The sequence below is a fragment of the Cryptomeria japonica genome, chromosome 4 (assembly GCF_030272615.1).
Source record: "Cryptomeria japonica chromosome 4, Sugi_1.0, whole genome shotgun sequence".
NCBI lineage: Eukaryota > Viridiplantae > Streptophyta > Pinopsida > Cupressales > Cupressaceae > Cryptomeria > Cryptomeria japonica.
Window position 1 is genome coordinate 656,094,402 of NC_081408.1, and position 20,895 is coordinate 656,115,296.

The 20,895-nt window shown below is 36.3% G+C and overlaps 1 protein-coding gene across 1 annotated transcript in view; it reads left to right on the forward strand.

Annotated features, from left to right (window-relative positions):
- LOC131053574 (3-hydroxyisobutyryl-CoA hydrolase 1) overlaps window positions 1-20,895 on the forward strand; it is a 236,623-nt gene that overhangs the window by 29,615 nt on the left and 186,113 nt on the right. Inside the window, exon 3 of the mRNA XM_057988201.2 lies at window positions 2,213-2,293. Coding sequence (XP_057844184.2) covers window positions 2,213-2,293 — 81 coding nt within the window. The remainder of the gene's footprint in view (window positions 1-2,212; window positions 2,294-20,895) is intronic.

Below are 20,895 nucleotides of genomic sequence, written 5' to 3' on the forward strand. Positions count from 1 at the left end.
TGGGGTTCATATACTAAGCATAAATATTAATCACACCACCATGCATGCCATCGGAAATAAGCCTGTCCTGCCTGTGACATTAATAATAGTTCTGATCTTAATTGATAATAATTTCATTTTTATAAGCACCGATATATCTCCCCAATTGATAATTCCCTTAATTTAATCCCGAGACAACCATTCGAACCTAGAGTGAGAATTGGAATATAAAATTGATCCAGTTTACCGGAACTTAGTCCATTCACCCTTGGGGCTTTTAATTGAAGTGGTTTTACTCTGCCCTTCGCTAGTAGCACCCATCTCCCTTGGAGAATAGAAAATACAGAACTGGTTATGGTTAAGGATTGTTTTAAGACATTCTGTTTTCGTTTAACAAAAATTATCAATTATTTATTTATCCTGTTACCTATTTATTTATGAACCTCTGATTTGTATCTTTGATTTAATTCTTATTTGATATACTTAAATTAATTGGTAGTCGTGTTCTTTGATAAATTTATTTATTTATATTTGATGCATTTAGTGTCAATGTAAATCTGGTTAAGTACTCTCTACTTATAATCTTCAATGGATTACTAATTATTTTCTGTGTATATATTCATGTAATTTCTCTCTCTCTCTATATAGTTTACTTATTTTTTCCTTGATTTACCATATCATATTATTATTCTTTCTACTATTAAATTAGGATGTGAATTCCTTATATTATATTAATTTCTGCTGTCACTGTTAATAATTAATCATTCATATTATTATTATATTATTTACTGCTGTTATTGTAATTTCCCAGCATATATTTAGTGTAGCTTATGTCCTTCTAACCATGTTACCTTAATTATTATTAAGAAAGGAGTTTTCATATTATAAATAATGTAAGTTTATTTTCACGTACCACTGAGAAACTGCTTACCAGTTCGATAGCCCAGCAACTGCCAGCATCCGATATTCTTCCCCCCGTCTCCTCCATTTATGAGCAAAGACTATATTTAATTATTTCTCATCTATTCCATGATCGCAGATGATATCCTTATATGATTATCTGGTTATATTCCGTGTATACTTTAGTCTTTATATTCTTGCTATGGTTGGCATTGTATCTGAATATTCAACCTTGTGCTTCTGGGTCTTTACCTTGTAATTGGGTGGATTAATATCCCTTATTATGCAGTGTGAGAAAGTTCTGCTACTGTGGTCTGAAATAAATAAAAAAAAATATTTCTTTCGATGCCTTCCTCCAAACTTATTATTTCCCTTAAATATTTACGAAAGGGGGTTAGATGGGAGAAGTCGTGTCCTCTCTATATATAACTCTTGCAATCATTTTTTTGTCATCGTGACTCTTAAAATATTTTTTTTTTTTTGACCTTGATCATACATCTTACTCTAGTTCTTATTTTAATCGAATAAGCATAAGATGATTTTGAGCGATGGAAGGTGTATAAGTTTTTATTCTTAAGATTGAAGACTCATGATCTGTATTAGTTTCAGGTTACATTAACATCATTATGTCATTTTGGCACCTTTAAGTTATACTAAATTAATAGTGTTTTTATGTTAATACATGCCTCCTATATCATATTAACAGTATAAGTTGTATAAGTTGTATTAACAGTATTAAATTATATTAATAGTATCAATATTAAATTGCATTAGTAATATTAATTGTATTAACAATATTAAATTCTATTAATAATAAAATGTGATTCACATATTACTAAATAATTTTTGTATAATAATTTTCAATATTAATTTGTGAATAATAATAATAATATTTAATAATTAATTATTAATAAATATTAATAATAATATTTAATAATTAAATATTAATAATTTCAAATAATCATTTGTTGATTATATTAGTTTATAATAATAATTGTTTCATTTAGATTATAAATAACGATCAAGGAGGGGACATGACAACTCTACAGAGAGAGTATGTAGAACATTCAGTGTTATAAACCATATGTGATGGTGGGCTTTCCATGGGAGGTCTGTTGAGGGTTGTATCTGTCGCTACCTATATTGGGATTGATGATGGCTAAAATAATCATTATACCCTTGGTGCTTGATTTGGGATGCATTGAATGCTAACCATCCTTTGATGAGGTCTCGTCTTCATCTGAGGCTTCAGGATTTTTCTTTTGGGGTCAACCATGATGGTCTTTTTCATTTCTAGGTGAATGCATTGATAATTTTTTTTGTTTTCTTGTAGATCCTGACAGACGAGAAATTTTATTCAAGGACAATAATACTGAATAGGCCTCGGCAACTAAATGCACTGTCTAATTTTATGGTAAGTAGAAGAATTGTCAAATTCATTATCTTTTACTTATTATCATTCTCCTTACATTCTGTACTTTCTTTACCTTCAACTTTTATTTTTTATTTTTTCTAAATGCTGATTATTGTAATGTTTAGAAGAACGACTCTAGTATTGCCTGTCCACTTCAAGTTTCCCTTAATCATAATGTAGTAAGGAATGAAATAAAACTTTAAATACTGATTATTGTACACCTTTAAATGTCATGGAATGGAGTTATATAAATTTCATTTTAATACAACTTTAGACGTCATGGGATGGAGATAGACAATAGTATATAGAGAACCCTTACGTAAGGAAATATCACATTAATTATGTATACACAAACAACTACTTTGGAGCAGATATACACTGCCATGTGCAGAAATGAATATAGTATGGCCTTACATGAATAGTTTTGTCATTCATCTGATAGCATTGGATAAAATTCCCAGGGAATGATGTAATGTCCCCATTCTGACAAGTTTGAGGAAATAAACATTATTTGATTGCTTAAGTTTAAAAAAAAAGGGAATTAAGTTAATAATTTTATATTGAATAATTGTTAAGTTGCTTGAGGGAATTAAAGTTAACTAAAGGTCACTTTAATCATAACTGATCTGCAACTGAAAAAGAGTATTATATTACGGTTTTTGGAGATTGATGAATACATGATTGGTATTATAGTTTCTATTGAGTTTGATTTGAGAGTTTTCTCAGATTAATTCTTCTCAGGATGTGCCTGAGATTTCCATTTTCAGCAGTGAGAGATGTGCCCTAGGTGGAGAGGAGGAAGAATCACACAGATTCTTCAAATGGGTTTACAATGAAGTTTACAGGAATCAATGAAGTCAGAATTAATTTTTATAATTTGGCAGAAGTTTGAAAGTAAAGAATATAAGTTTAATTCAGAGCTAGCATATTTTACAAGTTGACAGAAGAATAATATTTTACCGGTAGTATTTGAAGGCATCAGGTACTTATGATATTGATTGTGGTTTATATTAAATACAGTTGTATTCATGAAGTTCAATTGGGATCATTTTATTCGTAATAATTTATGGTGTCAATATTTTATGCGGACTATCTGTCTATTGAATGAGGAGAATATTGTCATTTTTTATCATCTCTTGCCGGTGGTGTGTGTAATATTAGCCATTGAAATCACACTTTCTATTTTCCAAGCGCAACTCATAAATTTTTCGTGTTTAAATGCAAAACCAAGCCGCTACTCTTATTTCCTTTATTTGCAACATCAACTAATATCCATTACTCTGCTAGAAGTTTATTGGCCCGATCATTTAGATTATGAAGGGCCGTGTTAATATATGAATGCTTTTACTTTACTTGGAAAACATAAGGGTGTCGGGATATACCTTGAAAGACATCGACAATAATCCAGACACCTTGGAAGGCATCGATAATTACCTTCAGTGGTACATGTAACTTTTCCGTTGCTGGGACTGCGTTGCAGCGTATATAAATAAGGGAACTATTATTTGGTGTGGGTATTCTGTATTTGATTCTTTGGGTTCACTATGATGATTTATGGCTTGAAGGTCTGAATAACATTTACTATGGCGATTGTTGCTCTCTACTGGCATGAGTAGTAACATAGGCATTGAGATTCCATTTTGTTGAAGACTTTGGCATGGTTCAGTATTCTGCTAATGAATATGTATAGGCATCATGCCATATCCTCTGACCAATAGCATCATAACAACCATTGTTGGTCATGGAAGTAAAAAGATTCATTTCTGGTGTTGTTAACAACAGGGATTTGAAGATTAATGTTAATTGCAACTACTACCATATGCTATAGAACTTTGTTTTCTGATGAAGATTTATCATTCACAGGAATTTGTGATCAAGAAGCCTGACAGTATTTGTTGAAAAATATTAGCTAAGTTCGGATTATGTAAATCATATATGTATTATTTCAATGTAACTATTATTGGGCTAGACCCAAATGTGACGTGGGAAATGCAATTCAATATGTGATAGGGCTGGGCCCAAAATGTAACGTGCTAAGGCATTGGGTTGGACCCAAATGTCCAACGTGGTAAATGTTAATGACAATATAACAATAAATCAATATTGTTGCAAGCTGACCTAAGGAGATCCATCACCAAAAGAAGGGTATATATATATATTCAAGATGAAGTTAAATACATTCATTACATTGGAAATAGCAATCTGCTCTTCCTATCTCTGCTCTTCTATTTTAAGCGATCTATTCTTCTATCCTTAGCGAATCTGCTGGTCTGCACTTTGGTGAACCTCAAGGATTATTAAGCGAAGTTGTCAAGATTCTGCTTCAGCCTGTTGAAGTCATCTTCTGCTGATCCACTTCTTTGGTCATCTACTGCTGATTAGGGCTGCATCATCTATCATCATGGCAACTTGCTGTTAGGACAGCAATCAGAGATAAGTCTGTGATATTGTAATTGCCTACAATTGATATAATACATCTTATAGTTTAAGGCTGGGTTTTTCACCTCCAAGAGGGAGGTTTTCCTAGGGTATTGGTGTCTTGTGTCTTGTGTTTTACTACTGTTACTGTTTATTCAGAGTCTGATTATGGTTAATTAATTTGTGTCTTGTGTTTTACCACTGTTACTGTTTATTCACAGTCTGATTATGGTTAATTAATTTGTTTAACACCTTAGCACTTAAATTTAACAGTATTCTATACATATATCTTTGGCTCGATGCTTCTCAAAGAACCGTATTAAGAAGACTTTATTGGTTGAGATAGTTTCTGTTAACATGAGTTATTATATACAGTCCAGTAAACCAAAGACATACCCAAGCTCTTCAGGCAAAGTAGGAGTATTGCTCGATATTGGGATTTTTGTTTTATGTGCTCAACCCTTCCTGTGTTCGGGAGTAGTATCCACTTCATTTTGGACAAACCACACTGTATGCAAATGTCAAATCCAGGCAGTGCTAATCTGTGGTTCTTCGGATTGGATTTAGCAGAAAGAAGTTCGAGTTGAAGATAATTCAGGAATAGTGGAAGTTGTTATGCACTTGGTTTGCTAATAAAGGTCAGAATGTTGTCCTCTATATTCTGCTGTAGGAAAGAATTAGTATTCTTGAAATATAATGTTCATACTATCTTAGTTTGTTACGAGTAATGCCATTTACTGTGTATGAAAGATTGCTTAAAATTACATGCTCATAAGTGTTATTTAGTAAACTGTTAGCATTAATTAGAAATTCATGCATTTAAAAAACAATCACACTATTGATTTGAAGGCAGAAGAATTGTTTGATGAAATGTCTTTGGAACAAAGAGCAGATTTGTAGTATAAATAGGCTAGGAATATTATAGTGGTATTAGAGCGGGTGAACTTGCAAACCTCTGGATTCCATGAGTGATAGGGAAAGAAGGTATTATAACAAAGAATACAAGAAATAGTGGCAACTTGTTCAAGTTCCTGAATGTGAAATACCTTCAAGTATATTGGGCATTCATCAGGGTGATAATAGTGCAAACAGTCTTGAACCTTTGAGTAAACAGAAGAATACAAACATGGGCGACAGGGCAGCCAAAGATGTAGGTGAAGAGAGATTCTTGAACCTGTTAGATGCTCTAGTTTGAGGGCAACAGGCAGCGGAACAGAGAGCCTAACGAAGAAATCAATGTTTATCTATCTTAAGTGAAATGATGGCGAAGCAAATACAAACAATATGGGAGGTAACAATGTTAATGGTGAAAGTTCAATCAGCAATAGGATGCCCTATGAGCGTGCCTTGACATCCAGATCTAGACCTATGATGCTTGTCTTTCCTTGCATGGTTGAGCCTCAGGAAGAAAATGCACATACATTCATCGAATTACTGGATCATTTTAGACAGAATTGGGTTGATGCAGGGTTGCAGTAGGATATGTCCCTCAAGGACTACATGCACCTTGGGATGAGACATTTGCCTAACAGGGGCAATAGGGATCGCAATAATGATCTTAGGATGAAGATCAGTAAGCTTAGTTTACCTTTCTTTGATGGTTCAGGGAAGATGACAACACATGATTGGGTTCAGAAGGTGGGCAATAGGGATCACAATAATGATCTTAGGATGAAGATCGTTAAGCTTAGTTTACCTTTCTTTGATGGTTCAGGGAAGTTGACGACACATGCTTGGGTTCAGAAGGTGGACACGTACTTGTTAGATTATTGTCATTGATGTCAAGTGTTAAAACCTGCAAAATTGCAAAACATGAGACTGTGATTGAAATCTGCAAGACATGTATTAGAAAGTGCTGCATATGAAAGTGTTTGCTGCTGTATGTTAGAGTTAGAAAGAAAGAAATGTGCATGTAATGCATGCCTATTTGAAAAACAAACAACAGTTTAAAAAGATATATCAACACCCAGATAAGGAAGAGGACAACAGTCATAAAGCAGTTTTAAAGAAAAGACAGAAGAGAGTTGAGAAAGTGGACACCACCGTAATATTGTTTAAGATAAGAAAAACAGTTTTAAACAGCAAGTAAAGAAGATAAGGTGAGCTGGGTGTGAGTTGTCAAAAAGCAAGATTAGACGCCAAAGATAGAAGATTACAAAAAGATTTAAAAGAAAATTTCAAATCTTATCATGAAATCTGGGCGCCCAAGTCCAGAACATGTTTAGATTTTTATTTTATTTTGAGAGCAAAAAGGAAAAAAAATAAAAGATTTGTTCTTACCAAGATTGTTTCTAAAACAGGTTTTAAAAAATGGTTGGAATCACATTTTAGAAAGAAGTTTTCTTGTGTGTGAAGATATTCATTGATTATATTAATGATTAAAAAAAAAGAGAATAGCACACAGCTCTATGTTAAGAAATTTATTGATTGAATGAGTGATGAGCAAAGTGCAGATCTATGACGAGGAAAGATTGAAGTGAATACAATGAACACAATTTGTGACAGAGGTTGATGCCTTGTACTGAGTTGGTGCATCCCGTGAGTTGGTGCTCGCATTTGTAAGATTAGTATCTTACGTAGGTTGAAGCCTACAGATTGTAAGAAATAAATAAAAGCAACATTTTGCTGTGGTTTTTTTCCTGAGGGGTTTCCACGTAATTTCTGTGTTCTTGCATGTGTGGATTGCTTATTTTTTTAAAGTTATATTTGCAGATTTGAATTAAGTTTTAAAACTCTCTTAATATTGATTCACCCCCCCTCTCAGTATTAGTGTGTGTTCTTTGATACTTCCAACTTAACTCAATGCCCAAAATTGAAGCCATCAAATATGCTGCCATACAGTTAGACGAGTTGCTTACTGTAGTGTCGTAAATTGTACACCCTTGCTAGGGTGGTACAATTTCACACTTAGGTTAGCGCCCGCCTTAGTGTGTCTTGCATCTTGCATTTCTCATTTCCCTTTAAGCATTTAATTAATTAATTTAATTAAATCTAAAGTCATGTTTCATCACTTTACATATTATAAAGTTGGGCCCTTTTCCCTAAGCATGCCCCTTTTCATTTTATTCCTACAATGAATCATTTAATCATAAACCCTAATTATGTCTTATTTTGACTGTTTAGGCCCGATTTCGCATATTAAAACATCTCAAAATCAGCTGTAACTTTGGGATGCACTCTAATATCATCATATCTAACGGCCCTGAAAATTCGGTGAAAAGTTGGTCGGACGTTGCGGGAATGCACATGGTCCGCGACTTTTTTCCCGAAATTTCTGGAGCACAATCCTATGATATGATAATGCTTAACCCCAAAATATCAGTGGGAAATTCAAATCCTAGGTCGGCCTAAACATGAAATTAAGATCTAGGGTTTCATACTTAAGAGCTCTCTTTCTTCATTTGAAGGGGTCTTCTTCCTAGGAATCTAAGAATAGGTTTTTGGAGTATTAGAGCCTTCTTTGCAGCGAAAGAGTAGATCTTTGAAGTCTTCAACAACATTCAACATTCATCCTTCAAAGATTCATCAAGCATCATTTTATCAATTGGGGGCTTGTGAAGATGTAGAAGAACGATAGGAGATCATCGACTGACGATTGGCTTGTACCTCTCCCTTGGGGTTGGGTATGGTTTCATGTTGTTTTCAAATCTTTGCATAAGCTTCATTTTGATTCATATTCATGCTTTAGATCACTTTGTATTATGGATTTAGAGCATTTACTTTGTCAGTTATAAGCAATTAGGGTTTACTCTTTAGGGTTGCTCTAGGTTGTTTACTTTCATTCTTAGGATCTTGCATATACACAAGGTTCTTGCACACACATTCTCAGTACATTATCGGCTATTTGTGGAGGTGGAAATCATCAACATGGGGGTTTGACTACGACAAAACCCTATATAGCCACCCCAAACCTCCCCTTTTCAGATTGCAGGTGCAGGAATCTGGAAGCAGGTATAGGTCTAGAACAGGCATCTACATCACTCAGGAACTTCAGAAAACTTGTCAAGGACAGGGGCGTGGTGCCCTGGTCCTGCCCTCTGTCAGCAGGACTTGGCAGATCAGCAGTTCATAGATCTCAAAATCCCTCCTCTTAGTTGCAGCTTGAAAATTGCAGAATCAGGACAGTAGCATGGCACCCTAGTCCCAGACATTTTTGCTTAGATTTTAGACACAGGTGCACCTCTGATTTTGCCTTCTCATCTGTACTTTTCAGCAATGTATCGGTTGTTCCTTGATCTGCATTCTTAGATTAGGACTTGTTTGTTTACTTGCTTTCTAGGTTAGATTGCATTTGACATCATCCCTCTCTCTCATTTATAGCAAAGGAATAGAAAACCTAAGAGGTAATCCATGACTCTCTCTTTCTCATAAGAAGTAGTCGATATGCGTTACCTCCCTAGGCTCTTGTGTATTCCATGAGTGTGTATGAGAGCGGGATTAGGGTTTCCATACTTAGTCTCACTTTTTCCCTGACACACTTATGGGGGGTGGCACCACAACATGGTTACCATGGGCCATGATCAGATCATGTCCTTTGCTGATTTCATAGAGAAACTTATAGAGCGGTTTGACAACAAGGATCCCGAACTCCATTTCAAGGAGTTGGCACAATTGAAGCAATGGGGTTCTGTTGACAACTACATTACTGATTTTCAGAGATTCTTTGCGCTAGTTACAAACATTTCTGAGAGGACGATAATTGTCTTATTCATGAATAGGTTGATGGATCCACTTAGATGCTAGATTAAAGCCCTTAGTCCTAGCTCATTTTAGGAGGCAGTCAAGAAAGCTAGGGCCATTGAGTCTTCTAGTTCAAAAGGCAAAAATCTATCAAGAGGATTCTCACCTAAGAATGAGAAGCAAGATGACAAAACAGATATAAGAACTCCCAATCTGCCTAAATCAGCACCGTCAAAGGATTTTGAATCGAGAAGTGAGTTGCTGAAGAAGCTGTGTTTCACTTGCCAAGAATCATGGGAACTTGGTCATAATTGTCGTGGGAAAGGCAAAGCCTTCTACATTGAGGTCACCTCTGATGTAGAGGACAAGGTGATAGATACTAGCTCAAAAAATGAGCTTGAGGAGGCTCATAGTACCATTGCTTGCATATCAAGAGGCTCTACAAATTATCCTTTCCAAGTAAGAGGATTGTTGATGGAACATAGTAGTTTATTTGGTGGGCAATGCAACAACTCACAATGTCATCAATGAAGATCTTGTAGTGAGACGAGGAATACAAGTTGAGGACATTCTAGGAGTTAGAATCAAGATGGTGAATGGATTCAAAACATGTTGCAATAAAATGATTCCATAGTTAAGCATCCAGTTGGATGGATACATACTCACCCACGATTTCCATTTGATTGGGATTGGGATTGGTGAGAAAGATATGATCTATTGGGCATTTTGTGGTTGCGTTCTCTTGGTAAATATAGTCAAGATTTCCAAACAAGGGAGTTAGAGTTCGCTATTGATGGAAGAAAGATAGTGTTGAAGGTGTGGAATGATGATCCTCTGAAGGTAGTGCCAAAGAAGAGATTGGAAGCAATGTGTGCATATTTCGAAGTCATTCTTGAGGTATGTCATTCTGCTACGATGTTTTTTTTATGATGGTTTGTCTTTCTTTAACTTTGGTGAAAAATTGATAAATGTGGGTATTAGAGTAGCACAATGATCATCGAATAAGGACAAAAGATACGATTGTAACTTTGGCCATATGATATAGTTGGTTACTTGATTGATTTCTAGAAGGGATAAGTGGATATGAATGGTAGGTGTTTTGCAACATAGTGTTTCCAGCACAAGTTCATATTGATCTTTGAGATTGATTTGGGACCTTGGAGCCGGATTGCTTGAGGAAAAGCAATTTTGGATGGGAGGACTTGTAATGCCCCCATTGTGACAAGTTTGAGGAAATAAATATTATTTAATTCCTTAAGTTTACAAAAAAAGGGGATTAACTTTTTTTTTTTGATCGGTAATGGGCACTTTGTAAGGTGCCGAAACACTATTGCTGTTCAAATCCGCGAGCACACCAGCCCAGTGAAAGAACCAAGCTTGCGAGCCAAGTGGCCCAGCGGGGATTTGAACCTTGGTGGCGGTTTCACCAAGCAAGTGTTTTAACCGCTGTACTACATGGGTCACCCCCAAAAAAGGGGATTAACTTAATTAGTTAGTATTATATTAATTAATTGTGAAGTGGCTTGAGGGAATTAAAGTTAATTAAAAGTCACTTTAATAATAACTGACAGACAACTGAAAAAGAGTATTATATTTATGGTTTTTGGAGATTGATGATGCATGATTGGTTTTATAATTTCTATTCAGTTTGATTTGAAAGTTTTCTTAGATTAATTATTCTCGGGATGTGCTTGAGGTTTCTTTTTTCGGTATTGAGAAATCTGCCCTAGGTGGAGGAAGTATCACACATTCTTCAAATGGGCTTACAATGAAGTTTACAAGAATCAATGAAGTCAGAAATTATTCTTTTAATTTGGTAGAGGTTCGAAAATAAAGAATATCAATTTAATTCAGAGCTAGCATATTTTACAAGTTGACAGAAGAATAATATTTTATCAGAAGTATTCGAAGGCATCACGTACTTATGATGTTGATTGTAGTTTATATTAAATACGGTTGTATTCATGAAGCTTAATTGGGATCAATTTATTCGTAATATTTTATGGTGTCAATATTTTATTCAGATTATTTGTCCATGTAATATTTTATGGTGTCAATGTATTGTTATTGTTCATCATTATCTCTTGTTGGTGGTGTGTGTGATATTAGCCATTGAAATCACATTTTCTATGTTCTAAGCGCAACTCATTAATTTTGCCATTTGAATACAAAACCAAGCCACTACTCTTATTTCCTCTATTCGCATCATCAACTAATATCCATTACTTTGCTAGAAGTTTATTGGCCCGATCATTTAGATTATGAAGGGCTGTTTTCACATATGAATGCTTTTACTTTCTTCAGAAAGGGTAAGGGTATCGAGATATACCTTGGAAAGCATCAAGAATAAACTGGACACCTTGAAAGGCATCGATAATCATCTTTAGTGGTGTGAGTAACTTCTTCATTGCTGGGAATGCGTTCCAACATATAAAAAATAAGGAAACTATTATCTGGTGTGGGTATTCCATATTTGAGTATGTAGGGTTCATCATTATGATTTATGGCTTAAAGGTGTGAATGACATTTACCATGGCGATTGTTGCTTTCTCCTGGCGTGAGCAATAAGAGAGGCGTTGGGATATTCCATTTTGTTGAAGGCTTTGGCACAACTCGGTATTCTGCTTATGAATATGTACAAGCATCATGCCATATCCTCTGGTTGGTAGCATCATAACAATCATTGTTGGTTATGGAAGTAAAAAAATTCATTTATGGTGCCATTAACAGTAGGGATTTGAAGATTAATGTTTATTGCGGCTGCTACCATATGTTACAAAAATTCATAACGAATCGTAAGCTAGAAGCCCAACAATACTCTATACATATATCTTTGGTTCGATGCTTATCAAAACACCGTATTAAGAAGACTTTATTGGTTGCAGTAGTTGTTGGTAATAGGAGTTATTATATACAGTTCGGTAAACCGAAGACAAATACCCAAGCTCTTCAGGTGAGGTAGGAATATTGGGATTTCTTTTTGCATTACAGGAGGACGCAGATTTTTGTTTTATCTTCTCTACCCTTCGTGCGTTCAAGAGTAGTATCTTCTTCATTTTGGACGTATTGTACTCTATGAGAATGTCAAATCTAGGTATTGTTAATGTGTGGTTCTTTGGATTGGAATCTAGTGGAGAGAAGTTCGAGTTGAAGATTATTTAAGAATAATGGAATTGTTGTGCACTTTATTTGTGAATGAAGGTTAGAAAGTTAACCTTTATATTTTGCTTTAGGAAGGAATCAAAATTCTTGAAATATAATGTTCATACTATTTTAGTTGGTTATGAGTAACGCTATTCATTGTATATCAAAAACTGCTTAAAATTACATGCTCATAAGTGTTATTTAGTAAATTGTTACCATCAATTAGAAATTTTTGCCTTAAGAAAACAATTGCACAATTGATTTAAAGGCAAGAGAATAGTTTGACGAAATGTCTTTGGAACAAAGAGCATATTTTTAGTACGAATAGGCTAGGAATATTACAAATGAATTTATGTCCAAACCTTCTTTTGCTATTTCTATGGAAACAATGAATACTTGAGGCATTGAAGAGATGGTGCAAAGTAAAATAGTGGTTTTGGTTGTGTTTGGAAGGCTGTTTTGATGTGGTTTAAATAAAGAACATGAAATTTTCCAGAATTGTGATGTCCAATGTATGAAAGACTAAAGAAATGACCTAGATTGGGAGAATCAGAGAGGCATAAAGAGTTGAAGCCATCATGAATGTCTTGATTATTGAAATGATAAATGCACAAGAAACAATTTATACCATGATGATTGAATGCAATTAAAAATCAAAGTAAGATTATCTCTTGGGGATAGATTTTTACATAGAGGAATAACTTTTTCATTAACCTCTTGAGCAACCACCTACAAATTAACATTTAATAAATTAATATATCAACCTAATATGTAACTCCCTAAATCTTTATTTATTTACATTAACAAAACTATAGTGGAGGTGACCTAATACATATTAGGTGGTATGCTCCACATAATTATTTACTAATTAAACATATCTAAGATGTAATATTTACAACATTCCCCTCTTGTTACATCACTCTAAACAAATGTAAGAACATTAGTACCAAATATCTCTTGATGAATTAGGTGGACACACTACTCTTCATTAAAGTTGTTTATTAGGGACACACATTGTCAACATAAATCAACCACCATGGATATGGACACATGCTAGACATCTTCAAAAATTGTTACAAACAGCATATACGACATTGAACTTGCAACAAATGTAGATAAGGACCCACTAACCACACCACTCTTCCAATGAGTAGTGATAATGTCACTATTCAACAAGTACACAATTTTTCTCCTTGATCCAAATAAGAAGATTAGATGCCTCTGAAGCAGTTTACCATCTTTGAGTGAGAAGATAACTTGAGATGTGAATGTTCCTCCATACTTATCCGGGTCCTCCAATGTCCTCTTTGAACTCCTTTGGCCTTAGCTGCTAGATGCAATAACACCATTGACATCTCCTGACTGTATAGGCATTCGGGTTTCAGTTTCAATTGAAAATGCTCCCATTACAACGATTTTTTTAAATATGTGGTAAGAAGTCTTGAAAACTGAAAAATAATAACATCAACAGATCTGAAACGTGTCAAAACCTATAAATGGCTGATATGGCATATATGCATTTAAATTTAAAAACACCAAAAATGACTTTATGAGCATGGAACTTGTGATTTTCCCACATCAACGGTGATTTTCCCACATCAACGATAATAACTTCACCTGCTATGTTATGTGCCAATCCATATCTAGAACCTTATGTAACATGGTAAGGTCTATAAAGCCTCAGAAAAATAGCTTTATGAGATTTGAACTCTTGAATTTTCTACCAAAATAACTTTAAAACTGCTCATCTTATCATATCATCTATAAGGCACAGATCGAAAATATATGCTAAAATTTGCTTTTAAAAACAAGCAAACTGCATCCTCAAGTCCTTCATAATTCTAATCTTGCAATGATATTTCAAAATTCATACATCTGCAGTGTTTCATGTTGCCGTTCTACTGTGTAGCACACAAAATGTTAAAATGGTTTTCAACTTGAGTAAGGTTTTGTGTACTTCAAAGTATTGCCCCTTCCATGTTCTTACTGCTCAAACAAAAAAAGTAAAACATAAAAAATAATAAAAGAGATAGCCTTCGGTTTTGAGAAAATTGAATTTGCTGGTAGAATATTCAAACAGTTGTGACCCCGATTCTGACTTGAAGATTTGTATTGACTTTTGGACAAACAAAATCTTCCAATGGATCTATTCTTTAGCTGCTTTCTATTCTAGTAACTGTGATGCTCTTAAAAAATAATAACCAAATAAATTCCTAAACCAACACAATGGCTTTGATACCATATGAATTGGTAAACGCACCACAAACAATTTACATCATGATTGAATGCAATAAACAAAAAAACAATATTATTTCTTGGGGATTGATTTTTATATAGAGTAATGGATTTACATAACCATTGATTCCTATGAGAAACTACCTATCCAGTAAATAACTTCCTAAAGCCCCTCCCAAACAACCACCTTCAAACTTATATTTATTTAATTATTCTATCAACCTAAACCCTAATACTCTGAATATAGATTTACTAACACTAACAAAATAATAGTGGAGATAACCTAATATGTATTAGGTGGCATGCTCCACATAATTATGTACTTATCAAACCTATCTAAGATGTGATATTCTAATGTTGTTTGTTTGGATTCCATCTCTAAAAGGGATCATAGTAGAAAATCAGATCAATAACAAAAGAGTTATGGTCTTAACAAGTTGACTATTTAGGATTGTTTTTTGACAGCATTTCCAACCCATTGCCACCCAATATGGCCACTAAGGTGTGACGCTAACTGTTTAGTTTTTTTTGGAAGATGAACCAATTAATGTTTAATTTGTTCCCCTTTAGTTTAGCCATACATAATTGATTAATATTGAACTTCCAAATGGTATAAAATCAGAGAGAGGGTCATACCTTTTTATCTCTTACCAATTTTTTTTGGTAGTATATGTGTAACGTAACCATGACATGACAAAATAATTTGGCTCACTCTGTCATCAATATGGTTGTTTCTACAAGTTGAATCTTGATTCTACATTATGCTCTCAATTTTTTTTTGATAAAGACGGGGAGCAGACCAAAGTTTTGGGTGGTGCAGGAGCACCTAGCTCATTCTCAGCTCCTGTTTTCATCTCAGGTTTGATTTGTGTTATTTTAAGTTGGAAAGTTGTTTAGCATGCTTTTTGAAGTTGTTCTAGGTTGTTTGGATGAGTTTTGAACTCATTGTGGTTTTGGTTTCCTGTTTTCAACTTTTGCTCAAAATTGCCAGTTTTGGTGTTGCCTGGCAAAATGTTGTAAAAAGTGAGTTTTTAGTGTGTTTTTGGTTTTGAAAGGTTTTAGACATGTTTTATGTTTGGGTTTAAGGTATAAGAAGTGTTTTTAGATGATGGTTAGTTTTGGAGGTCAATATTGCATTTTCTAGGCACCAAAAGTTGTCATTTAAGCATCAAAATGTCAAAATTAAGTGCCTTTGGACATGTACCTGTCCATACAGGAGGTTAACCAACTTGGAGAGGTATTTAAACTCCTGTTTTAACTTTTGTAAGGGTTGATCATTCGAAGTTATGAGAAGTTTTGCAAACTTGCACTAGTTTTTACTTGGTTTTCTCTAGTTTTTGGCTCCATGTGAACAGCAGTCCATACACCTGCTGTACTTGGCCATACTGTTCTTGTATTTTCTGATTCTAACATGTTTTCCTAAACTTTTCCGTTTGGTGGCATTTGATTTCATCAAGTTTTGAGTTTTGTGCAAAAATATTTGGTTTTGACAGTTTCACTGCCCAGTCTAGGAATTTGGGCAAAATGCTTGACCAACTTGGTTTCTTGGAGTCCTAAAGTGTTCATGGCTTCTCAAGAACCAGTTGGTCAATTTGTAAAGTATGTAAATATGAGTTTTGGTTTCAAGAGTGCAGGTACAAGGAGTTTTTATGGCCATTAAGCCCTAGGCAAGTGTGCCATTTGGCTAGGATCTTGAAGAGATTTTAATGCTTTGCTCTTCCATAGCAATTGCATTCTTTTGATGAATGGACCTGTTTGTTGCCCAAGTGATATATGCAAGCAAAGAGACTTCCTAAGCCTGGAAAAGGAAGGTTATATGTTTCAGTTTTAAGAATTGTAATCCAAAACAGTGAGTCACTGTTTGGTAGTAGTTTTTCCTTCCTTTATTTTGCTCTCCACCATTTATTGGTGTGTGAAGACCTTGTCAATACTTTGTTTGTTTGAAAACAATAACAAGGAGAGGTGAAAGCCCTGCCCATGGGTATTGTAAATGCCAAGATCAAACAATGATCTCTTTAGGCAAAATGTTAAACGCCCAGCAGGCTGCCACAGTCATCTAGGACTGATTGTTACACTGTTTAAGGATTGTAAATGTAATCTCCCTTTTGAAATTTGCAGGTATGAAGGACACTAAACATAAAAAGGCAGAGTTTTGTTAAGAAAACACAAAAGTAGACTGTGAAAAGGGGTTCTAACATTGCAAAGTGCAGGTCCAAAATGGAAAAACAGTGAAAAGAGGAAAAGTGCAGTCCCATTTACTTGACAGTGAACTATTTACTATTTGTAATTGCCTATTGCCTTTTGTGTAGGGCAAATTGGATTCCTTCTTGTATTTAATGTTGGTTATGTTCATATGCTTCAGTTGTAATTGGTATTTTGCAAAACAAAAGTGCTTGTAGGAGGCAAAAGTGAAAAATTGTCAAATGTTGCATTTCCTTTTTGGTGCATATCATGAAAATCTTGTTTTTCACTTTGTGAGGTTTAAACCTTTTGTTTATAGCCTTGTTAACCAACAAGGTAGGAGTAGGTGTCTTTGAGTCATTTTGAGGTTCGCAAGCTTGGAATGTGGTTTTTTCCAACAAACCCTTCCAAAACCCTTCTTTTATGCCCATTTTTGGGACAGTCATGGAGAAGGACTTAGGGACCCCCAAACTTGATGAATCTTCAAGAACTCCCAAAAGGGTATCCAAAAATATAAACCTTTCAGTTTGGAAGTCCATCACTTGAACAGGGTGAGCACAAAACCCCAAAAGGAGGGCTAATTGCTTGTAGCCTTTTTAGGCCTTAAAATTGAATTTTGGTCAAATTGGGTACACAAATGGTGAATGAAAAGCACAAAAGACATCAATGCCAGTTGAAACAAGTTGTCCTCACATGAATTTGACACCTTTTGTGGGACAGACCCCAAGAACATAGTTTTAGCAAGCTAGAGTGGTTATGGGGTTGAAGCCTTTCAGCATACAAGAGGTCTTGACTTAGGGAGGTGAACCAAGAGGAAGTTTGAGATGGTCTATGAACCTTTGCACTCTGATTACAGCAACAATTCCTTGAAAACAGTAAGGTCCTTTACTTAGTGAACATATAAGTCACTTGAGCATTCCACTTGCACTGCCTCCCTAGCATTGGGCCTATGCTCTTTAATGCTGTGCTCGTATTTTAAATTGGGATGATTAAGTTGACTCCTCAAGGAAACTGTTTGGTCTTTGTAATTTCTAACTTCCTTTGTATGAAAATCTATCAAACAATGTACTTCCACTGTGTAACTCTGACATTATCATGAGTTGTCAATTTGTACAACACAACCCAGGCATTGAAAATTTGCAAGGTTTGTAAATTTAAGACAAGTTTTCTCTCATCTTTTTGAGAGAAGGAACAAGGTAATCTTGTAGTAGCATCAATGGTATTTGTAAAACTGATTTGATTGGCCCTATGTTTGCACAATGTCATGGATATCTCTTTGAAGCAAGGGCAATCTTTTCACATATTAAAATGAGGATTAGAAGCATGACACACATCTATGGTCTTAACTGTTCTTTGCTAGAAGGGTTTAGAGATGGTTTTAGGTACTGTCTCCTTTTTTTCATCCTTGCCTTACTTGTAGTAGGGACTTGAGTTGCGATTTGTTTGCCTGTACACTCAACGAGTTAAAAATCTGAGTTATTGATTGGGCATTTGTATTTTAGATTCGACTTCTCCTTGCAGGGGGTTTAATGAAGAGGGTTTGATTAATTATCCCCAACTTGCCAGGGTCAAGACCTATCTACTTTATAATAGTCATTTATTGAATATTTATGCATTGTTTATTTCTTGTACAAGGACTATTTGGTGTATTATTGCATACAACAAACTTGTGTGGGTTAGCTCATGTAAGGGGTATGTATTACCTAATAGTGTCATCTATCACATGCATCTAACCTTTCAAAGTGAGGGTGTTTTTTTGAAATACCACTAATGTAGGCCGGTGATTTTCTTTTTGGGAACACTCTCATGTAGGATTGCCAATGTACCTGTATATCGAGATCTTTTGAGTGTCATTGGTGTATGGGAGGTAAGAGTTACATGATTCCAGAAGTGATCCTTGCTTCACAAATTGTGGCATCTACCCATGAGAAGATCAGTACACATAATTCCACATTCTCATTTCCATGTCTTGCACATTCAGCATTAGTAGAGCAACTCCAAACAAGGAATTGGATCAGATCTGGAAAAATGACACACGCATGAGCACTCTGCTGTGCTTCAACAGAAGGGATTCACCAAGATTGGTTCAAAGACAAGTTTGCTAGTTGCTTCCAAGACTTGATGCACTCAGGGCTTGCTTCCCAGGAAGGGTGGACGATCCAAGTGGCGACTTTAGTCTATAATCAGTATCAACCTTGTCAGCTCTCCTAGAAGGACCAGACCAACCACTAATTCTTGATATCACTTACCAGAAACTACCAGAAGTAAAGAGTTACATGGGAAGAGTAAGAGTTTAACCTTGCATAACAGTACCTTTGCCGTCTCTATTTCACTAAAACATGTACATATATAGATTGACTTAGGGAGAGAAAGTAAATAGTCATTCACATCTTAGAGAAATTGTCATCTACAAAAGGTTTGTTTACCTCACTGGGTAAACAGGAAGAATACAGGAATCGAACAGCAATGCACAATGCAAATACAAAAGAAGTACTAGAATAAGCTTGCCATTAATGTCAAAAGATGTTCATATTATAATCTTTCGTCAACATTCCATGTCCTCCAACACCCGGAGGTGGTAAAATATATGTCAGCCGAAGGGGTGCGACACAACCGTCGCGACTCCAACTACCTACCCGTCGGCTAACTGACTATCAATAATTAACATTACTAAACTATACATTTTTTCCGATAACATCATCCCCCCCCAAAAAGAAGTCGTCTCCGACGACTAACAACAAAATGGAGACAATGCATATATACACCCAAAACAAAGTCAAGGAGGGGGTTGAGGAAGCGTCCCTGAAGTCGAAGGCTGGGATGCTGGTGTCTGGGCCGCTAGGCGGGCGCAGAGGTCATAAACCTGCTGAGTGCGTGCTGCCACATCCCACTCCGCCACCAACACCTTCTCTAAAGCCGTCTTCACCATATGCGCAGCTTCCAGCAACTCCTTCTCCTTGGTATCCGCGGACTCTGTCATACCGACCAACTGAGTCTGCAACAAACCCCGCTCTGCAGTAACAACATCCAACTCCTGCTGCACAAGGCACCGCGCACTCTGCTCCTCCGACAGGTGGATGCCAACCGCAACCTTCTCTGCACGAGTTGTCTCAAGCTGTGCTAACAACTGCGTCCTCTCGGCTGCCCAAGAAGCCTGCTGTCTGGCGAGATCTCTCTCTATCTCTGTACGAGCAGCCTCGCGGACCGCGGACTCATGCTGCGTCTGCCGCAGTGCATAGTAGGCATCCCTGTAAACCTGCTCAATCTGTCGGACGAGAGTAGTCACCCTGGCCTCCACGACGGGCTGAGGCACACTCCAGGCCTCAAGCATTGCATCTGTCTGAATAGCTGGCCACCCCTGTGACTCAAAGCATGCAGCAAAAGCTGTCGAACAGCCTACTCGCATAAACTGGAGGACCTGCTCTAATTCCTCCACAACCTGCTGCAAAGCTCGTGTCTGAGCCGTTGCCACCACTCACCGACCCCTCGTCACCATATCTGCTAAGTAAGCCTCAATGTCCTCCCCATCCTGCCCCGAAGGATGGGACCCCGATATAGGTGTAGGGGGCTCTAGTGGGACCAAAACTGCTGCATCCTGCTGGCACAAAGGTGTCTCCTCTACCCCCGCCTGCTCCTGGATAGCAGGGACGACTTCCCCTATCTCATGCCCTACTGCTGGTACCGGTGTCTCACCCGATGAATCCTCCAAGTCTACCACCTCCGTCAGAGGCTCTCGTCGGGGTGAGAATACAGCAGCTCCTACTGGTGGCATCACCGTCATCTGAAATCGCCGGGTTAGCCAACTCCCCATAGCCTCCACTGATGGATCCGTACTGAACACCTCCGGGCCTCTCTCCACCTCTAAAGTGTGTCTCTCCAGGGGCTCCTCCAACAAAGAGGCAGACACAGTCACTACTGCCTCGGATCCCACAACGTCCAACCGC